The 8,508-nt window shown below is 44.2% G+C and overlaps 1 protein-coding gene across 1 annotated transcript; it reads right to left on the bottom strand.

Annotated features, from left to right (window-relative positions):
• Positions 1–1,378: 1,378 nt before the first annotated feature.
• Positions 1,379–8,300, bottom strand: c5h15orf39 (chromosome 5 C15orf39 homolog). Its single transcript, XM_062462383.1, has 3 exons — positions 5,036–8,300; positions 4,383–4,420; positions 1,379–3,439 (listed from the first exon to the last, which is right to left on the bottom strand). The coding sequence occupies exons 1-3, from the start codon at positions 8,226–8,228 to the stop codon at positions 3,434–3,436; spliced, it is 3,237 nt and encodes a 1,078-aa protein (XP_062318367.1). The 5' UTR covers positions 8,229–8,300; the 3' UTR covers positions 1,379–3,433.
• Positions 8,301–8,508: the final 208 nt, after the last annotated feature.

The following is an 8,508-nucleotide window of genomic DNA, read 5'->3' on the forward strand; positions in this document are numbered from 1 at the left end:
TAAGCAAGTACCTTTAATTTGGTTCAGGGTTCCCGCGGGGTCTGAAAAAGTCAAAAACATTAAATTTAAGGCCTTAAAGCGTCTTAAAAATTGCCAGATTTTCATCCGAGGTCTTAAATTTAATTTGGTATGGTCTAAAAAAGGTTTTACGCTTGTTTATTTCCAGAAACGCTGGCCGTAGAAAGTTATTACAAAGTAGCAAAAAAGTATTGTTGTAGCCAATATTTATGAAACTATGTGAAGGTGAAGTCCCACATCTCACATGACCACAATGTAACTTTTAACTTAAAATAAACAATTGAACATTTGGAGTTGCGGTACTGCCCCAGCATGTCTGAAAGAGCATGCACACTAACCCAGTGAGCTAACAGGGGAGCCCCAGCATGTCTGAAAGAGCACGCACACTAACCCAGTGAGCTAACCAGGGAGCCCTGCTTTCTCCTGGTTTTCTGACACCCCAACTCTGCAGGTTGTTACAACTAGATAGTTCAATGGCTAATTTAAATGTTGAGTGGAAATAGTTATGATCCCTGATAGCTCAGTGGTTAAGGATGTGGGCTACTGTCTTGTGTTCAAATCTGGTTGAAGGATCTTCTTACAGCTCAATTTTTGCTCTTCGACTTTAAAAAAAATCTCGATTTATAAATAAAATAAAAGGTACACTACATAGGTACATACATAAAAGGTACCGTGTTTGGCAGCAGACTCAATGGTACACATGCTTACCCACTGAGCCAGAGGTTTCCTGCAAAGTTACTTTCTACAAGACGGTGTAATTGCCCTTATGACACTACTAAATGCCAAAGGACAACGTACGTTTTGTTTTTGTTAATGCCAAGTTATAAAACAGAATACTCTGCCTTCTAATCATACATAAATTAAATTAGGTAACTAATGTGATTGCTTTATCTGTAAATTAAATTAATGCTTTTTCAATGACTGAATTCATTGAAATTAAAAAGTTTTTTTCAGAATTTCTTTGATTTGAATATTTTTGGGGTAATGCGTCGTGTAGGTCTTAAAAAGGTCTTAAATTTGAATTTTCTGAAACCTGCAGGAACCCTGTTGGTTGAGACATCCCAAAACTTTTAATACTTTTCTACATCTTTTGGTTATGCTATTAAAATGTTATCTCTTATTTACATAATGTAAAAATGTGGAAGAAATTAGTTGTTGTTTTGGAGAAAAATTAAAGTGCAAAAGGTTGCAATATTACTTATGGAGTGATTGCGATATTTACTGTATTTACTGTCAACTTTAACAAGTAACATATTGGTGACACGTTAGGAGTTTGTAAATGACAGTGTTAGCGCACTAGTACACCTCCATGATTCATGACAAAATAGGTAAGCAAGCATTCAAATTTCAAGATAACCGGTAAAGCTTTACACACATTTATTAGAAAAACACTACAATGAAAAAAACAAAGACGATAATTATTGTAGTGTTCAACATCCATAGAGGATCCATGGTGAAGGAATTGAGATTCACAGTACATATACCCTTATACAGGTGCCTCTTAAATAGAGACTATTTTCAGCAGCATGATTCAGGGATACAAGTAATTACAATCTGGCTTGAAACACACACACACAAATGTACTTTATGTTCAGGAGCAGGCAGAGGAGGTGATAAGTAGTCAGTTAAAAAGAATACATGACAAGCCTGGAAGAAAACTATCTAGGCCCTGTTTTGCAATAACATGACAGTGCACTTCATCACCGGCTAAAAATACTCCGGACAGTTCAAATAGAAAAATGGAATGACCTAACATGCTCCGTCAATCCCCCTCATATCTTTCACCTATGACCAATTAAAATATGACCAACACGGACATACCACAGATAACCTTTATGACCATCGCTGTATGTGACCACAGACGAGTCCTCCTACATTTCCCGATACGAGCAGTTACAAGTACTGCTCTATTGACTATGTTATTAAGACCTGATCTTCAATCCCATTTGAAAAATATAATCCAGTGGGTACTTTCCAGCAATTGGTTCCTTAAACCACACCCTGCAGCCACAACTCATTCACACAGATTGGAATGCTGGAAAATTATCTTCTGCAGTGTGACTGCATTTTGTGGTCACGCTGATGTTAAGGGCTATTAATATTTGCAATCAATAACAAACATTAAGGCCAGCAACTCGCAACACTGATGTGATTTAACACAGTTCCAATTACTGTTATAGCCTTGAATAAAAACTGCTTTCACTCATCCAACAGTGCACATTACAAACACAATTAAAAGTACCAAAGTATCCATAGACACACACAGACACCGTTTCAAAAAGACTTTAGTCTTCTATTTTAAGCCATCCTTTCTCAAAGTCTATCAACAGCTCCAGGTAGTACTTCCACTCAGGCTCACTGTCATACTGCACTTCAAACACGGTCTTCAGGGGGTTAGGGTGTGCTTCATGGACACGCACCACAAACCCTCTGTACCAGACCTCCGTCTTGTCCAACTCCTCATACAGATGACATATCCTCTTCCCCACCAGGTCTGGGAAGTACATCTTCATGGCTCTCTTGGCCCTCTGCACAGCGGAGCGTAGGACCCAGCGCCTCCTGTGCTCTGCGCTGTGGCAGGCTGACAGATAGGGACAGTACTTAATCTTCATGAGAGATCGGCGCAGACGGAACTTTTTGGAGGCGCTGCGGGTGGAGCGCAGGGCAGAGGAGAGGCTCCCTGATTTGTGGCCTCTGTGGGGAATAGAATGAGACACCTTCCAGGAAAGGTCCCACTCCCTGGCTCGGCCTCCAGTTACCCCTGGTTCTACGTCTCCAGCCTCTGGGAGGGGAGGCCGGTAGTGTGGCTGTGGGTCAGAGACCGCCTGATAGCAGGCCACTCTGCCCTTACTGTACAGCACTTTACGTAGTTTGAGGATCATCCCAGAGTGACTCTTGCGATTGCCCTGAGGACTGTCTGAACGTGAAAACTGGTTATCATGGAATAATGTGCTGGTTCTCTCAGTCTCATTGTCACTGGGAGATGAAAAGAGTTTGTCTGAGGTCAAAGGGCATTTCCATGAATCCTCAGGCTCCTCCTCCTGCAAGGTCATGACTGATGGGTTCTTCTCCCCTTGTCTGTGCTCGCTCTCTTCATCCCCACTGCTGCCAACCGGGCAACCATCCCAAGCCTTCTCACATGTAGTCTCTATGACACCGTTTGCAGCTTGCTCTGTGGGTTCAACCTTCCTGCGTGACAAACGTCTCTTTTTCAAAAATGTGTGCTTTGAGTTGCTTCTCCTTCTGCTTTTTAGGTTACGCTTCTCAAACGCCAACCCTCTTCTCATTTCCTCCCCGTGTTCCTGTGAGTCTGGATTAGAGGGACGTGAGGCGGTGATTTGTAAACAAGACCAACCCCTTGAGATGGCAGCCTCTGGGGCGTCCTCTCCTCCTCTTCTGACAGAGCCATCCAGCTTTACACCTGCAACACAATGAACATGGCCGTTAGAACAGACATGATAAAACACCAAGGTAGGCCCATTTGTAAACAGGAAACATGTTTCTTTGGTGAGGACCAGTTTGTTACATCAAAAAAGGGGGCAAAAAATAACAATGGTTAGGGAAGAGCAAGAACAAGGTAGTAATTAGATCCCTGCTCACACAACTATAATGGAACATCTAGCTGGAGGACTGTTCTGCTCTTCTATTAAATCAGCACATATGATGATTGATTATATCTCCCTTCAAACACCAAGGAAAAAAAACATGATACCAAAGCTATCATGCAAAAATAGATCAGACAAAAAGTTAAGGCTCCTCGTATCATGTGAACTGCACAAACATCAGCACAACAATTTGATTAGTAGATTTTAGTTACAATTATTTTTATACTGATGGAAATTAAATCAAATTAAGCCATAAAAGGATGCAATGTTGAATCGGGATCATAGTGAAAGTCCATTTGTTCAAATAATATTTACACATATGACAAAATCAATGAGTTTATCACATCCTGGATTCAATTCAAGGTTTTTGTATTTTTCTAACTTGACTTTAACCTTGTGGAACGTCTGATTTGGTTGTTAGAGACAGAGGAGACACTCATAGATATTTGCAAGGTCATCATCATGTGAAAACCACAAGCTTGCCACTGACCCAGAAAGAACTGAACGATCAGAAGTGCACTGCAGTCCCCCACAATGCCCCTTGTGTGGTCAGCCATTTCCTTCCTCAACAGGAAGTCTGACAATTACTGAGCTGCCTCCAATCCTCTACTAAGACCTACTATGAGGAATCCTCAACACAAGATTACATTAACTATGGAGTTCGTAATGAGGTTAATATGTTTATATGGGATATAAAGAGATGTCATCAATAAGCAATGGTTAGTTTAGCTGAGGGGCATCAAAGCAAAACACATATACCTGGGCTGTCTTTTGGACACCATCAAGTGAGGTTGATTCTGCAAAAAAAAAAAAAAAAAACGGATTTCAAATAAAATATTTACTGTAACAAAGAGAATGCCCCATTAAATGAGGATGGGATGGCAAATCACCATATTAACCAGCAATGATATTGCATTTTTGTTAAGAATAACATACAATACAACCAAAATATTCAACAATAACAATATGGTTGCCTTGTAAGAGGAAAGCAATCAGCTCAACAGCATCTGTCACAATGTAGAGAAATGGAAGATTAATTCTTTGAAAAAATTATCCTGACTGGTTGGATTTTTGTTGATTAGTATAAATAGTATCCCAATAGATACTATCCCAATAGAAAGTGATGTTAAATTGTTCTCCATTTAATAAAAACAAGAAGTAACTTTGTTACATTAGTCAGTTCTCCTGCTGATTTTGTATATGCAGTGTATTATGTTCACATGCTACAGGGAAGATTAAATATGGCCTGTGTTATTGCCAAATACATCTCTTGCAGTGTTTTGGAAACATTGCTCAATACAAGAATGTGGGCAGTTATTTTTCTTCTACTGGGACTTCCAATTTGAAAGAATCTAAAAGAGAGAAGAAAAAAAGTACATCTTTGACAGTAGGGCAGGCAAATTCTCACTTACCCATGTGCTTGCAGACACAGGAGTGATACAACAGATTGAGAACATCAAGGTAGATTTCTGGCAGGTTTTTGAGGGATAGAAGTCTCCTAAGCTTGGAGGGACAAGCCCTCTTGTGCAGCAGGGTCAGGGTCTTCTCCTCAGAGAGAGTAGTGGGTCGCAGCTCCACCTTGTGTTCCTGCAGGACCTGGTTGATGAAGGTGCCCTGAACTTGTGGGAACAGGATTTCCTTCAACACGAGCATTGGAATGAACACTGCTCCTGTCCGCTTCACATGTGGAAATGGACAGTGGTGCTGAGCGATGTACTCCTTCAGCCGCTCAAGAACCTTCTGGAGTGAACACCTAATCTCCACATTACTAAGCCACAACTCTCGGGCCTCGGCCCCCATCAGACCGCACAGATTCTGGGCTCTGGTGGAATGGGTGGAGGGCCCAGTGTGCTCCACCTTGGACATCCAGGCCCGGAGCTCCGGTTTTGAAGATTGGGTTACAGACTTAGAGAGCAGCCTGCACAGGGCCTGGTGCAACTGCATGAAGTGCTGGCGGGCTGGTCTCGGGTCCCCAGTGCCTTGCACAACATAAGTCCGGGCTGGAGGCTGGAGCTCCTCTGGAGACTTTGGGGTGGGAGGAGCAGTCTGTAACCTCTTTGGAAGGACAATCTTGTAGGTAGACAGCTTAAGACACTGGGGAGGAATCTTCCGCAGGTCAGGTTTGCCGGCTGATAATTCGGGAGCGGTTGCCTGTTCAGTCCATTGGAGACTGCTGTGAATGGAAGGCCTCACTTTCTCCTGTGCCAACAGAGGGTCATCAACGCATTCCAATGAGGACACATTGTTGGCTGATTTGAACGGTTTACTTTCCAATTCATCAGGGTCACATTTCTTTATCACCAACATAAGTCCAGTGACAGATGAATCCTTCTCTGACTCCTCATTCTTGACTGGAATGTCCATGGAGCCATCATGCTTGACTTCCTCTAATATATGGTCAGAGTCTAGTGGTTCCCTCTTTATCTTTGTCAGTTCTATCATTTTCACAACTGGCTCCTCTTTTGATGAATCTGAGAGGACTACAGGCTTCACCTCTGTGGAGGTGAAAGAGACGACAGGCTTTTCTCCTTCTTGCTGATGGTCGTTCTCTTGGGCGTAGGGCTCGGCTTTGACCACACAGTGTTCGGGCTCCTCCACCTTCGGAGAGCTCTGCAGGGAAGAGAGCATCCCTGCAGCCTCCAGGTAGGCTTTGTATGGAGCCAAACTGAACACATTATTAATGACTGGCATCGGAGGGGACGTCAGTGACTGACAGCTGCTGGCTCTCTCTTGCTCCGTTTCCAGCTTCATCCGTTTCTTAGACGGGCCCATTTCTACCGCGACTTCTCTGTAATCCAAGGATGTTGGTTGATTGTTAAGAAGTGTGTCTGACGGACATCTCTTTAGGCTTTTGAAGTCAGCATTAGATCGAGGGACAGAGTTCCCTTTACTACAGACTGCTGGAGAGCCTGTTATTCTCTGAGGATCAGTGTTGTAGTTTATTGCTGAGGTGTGATGAGGATGCCCTCGGCCATCAGATGATTGTCTGGCAAGCGTAGCTCTTCCAGCCTCTGGGTGGTCCTGAGCCTGTCTAGGTGATGTACCTCTGTACTTGGAGTAATCCAGGGCTTGTTCGGGCTGAGGGCTAGGGGCTGGAGCACTGGACCGGTCCATGTGTTGGCTTTGTGGGGGAGCCTTCGCCTTATCCATGAGCAATCTATAAGAGGTAGCAATGGGCTGATCCACTTGCTGGCTGTGTGGGGGAGCACAGGGCCTGTTCATGTGTAGGTTTGGTTGTGGTACTCGGGGATGGTCCCCTTGTATGTTATGTGAGTGAGAAGTGGGAATGTCCATGTGTAGGCTATGTGGGGGAGCACAGAATCTGCCCATTTGCATGGCTTGAGGTGGGGCACATAGCTTATCAATGGTAGATCTCATTTGATCTGCAGTGAGATTCATTCTGTAAACAGGAGTAGAGCTGTGATCATACCCCCTTAGAAATGAATGGGAATTAGGTGGTGCCATGTGACTGACCAGAGGAACGTCACCGAACCTAGGTTGGGAGACGACGTAATGCGCTAGGGGGTTGGGAGGGCTGTTTCTGTGTACAGAAGGATCAACATCTGCCCTGTACTTCCCACCCACATCTTTATATGCTACTCCACTCTCTGCTTCCACATTTGCCTGAGGGTAGTAAAACATTTGTTGCTGTGTGAGCTGACCATATGTGGACACGGGAGAAGGTTGCTGATAAAGTTGAGAGGAGGAGGCAAGGTGCACTGACGTGCTCATGTGCTTGTATGTGGGAGCGTGGGAAGGGTACAGGCCTTGAAAGGCTTTGGAGGGAATCTGTAAACGTTGGCATGGCTCATTGGAGGGGGCTACCAGAGGACGCGTGGGAGTACAGGGGTAACTGACGTAGTTTGACTCGGTGAAAGGAGGCAATGTCCTTTTTTCATTCGGGCTCAAGCTGAGGAATTCGTCCCTCAGAGGCAGTCGATCTGCACTGCGTTCAGGCTGTGTCGATCTCTGCTGCATGAATGCAGGGTTGCTTCCATGCAAGAGCGCCCGGTGGCTATAAAGAACCCAGTCCTCATAGACATTGGGATCCACTCTCTGTTCTCCAGGCTCCACTCTGTATCTCGGTCTTGCTGTACAGCCTAGCTCACTACAGCAGGGGCTATGTCCATAAATAGGCTTGGGAAAGGCCAGACAAATCGAGTTTCCTGAGGTCGGGGATACATTCCCAGATCCCACTGCATGCTTTCTCACAGACCCTGTTGTTCCACCCTCTGGAGCCATGACGCTTCTCCTTTCTGGACTCTTGGTGTAGTATGAAAAGCCCTGCTTTGCTGGGAGGTCCTGTGCAGGAGATGCATGGTTACCCTCTGTAGGGAACTGCAGGTTGTCTGCTGTGTACACAACTTGGTTTTGAAGGGGACCTTTTTCACCAGGAGAATGAATCATAGCATTCCTGCCGTTGAGCAAAGCTCTATTTGGGGGACCCCAAAAAGGTGGAAGATTGGCTCCATCTGGCAGTCTGGGCTCACAGGTGAAGTAGGTCCCACTGTACTGTGGAGGCTGGCTATTGTGGAACCTATGCAGGCCTTCTGCTGAGAGGCCTGCAGTTGCCAAGCTCCCAATGGTCCCTTCAAGTCCTGCCATCTTCTTCTGAGGAACCGGGTTTATGAGGCTCTGCAACAGTTTGTTGTTTGTTGTCTATGAAGAGATAAAAATCGATCAGTTAATCAACTTCAATGAGATACAATCACAATGCACTCAGGATTTTTGTAAATGAAATTACAATATGCTAAATTATCATAGAAAAGGGACATTACATTACATAGCACCAAAACCACAAGCACATTTCAGAAAGCTATAGAACAACACCAAAGTGATTAATGATAAAAACTGTCTTCATAGACAATCACCATCTCACCCACAT

Source organism: Osmerus eperlanus, chromosome 5 (assembly GCF_963692335.1).
Source record: "Osmerus eperlanus chromosome 5, fOsmEpe2.1, whole genome shotgun sequence".
Classification (NCBI taxonomy): domain Eukaryota; kingdom Metazoa; phylum Chordata; class Actinopteri; order Osmeriformes; family Osmeridae; genus Osmerus; species Osmerus eperlanus.

Coding starts and splice junctions, on each gene's coding strand:
- c5h15orf39 (XM_062462383.1), bottom strand. CDS start 8,228: ATGGCAGGACTTGAAGGGACCATTGGGAGCTTGGCAACTGCAGGCCTC. Junction 4,421..5,035: donor CTGTGTCTGCAAGCACATGG/GTAAGTGAGAAT, acceptor TTTTTTTTGCAG/AATCAACCTCACTTGATGGT.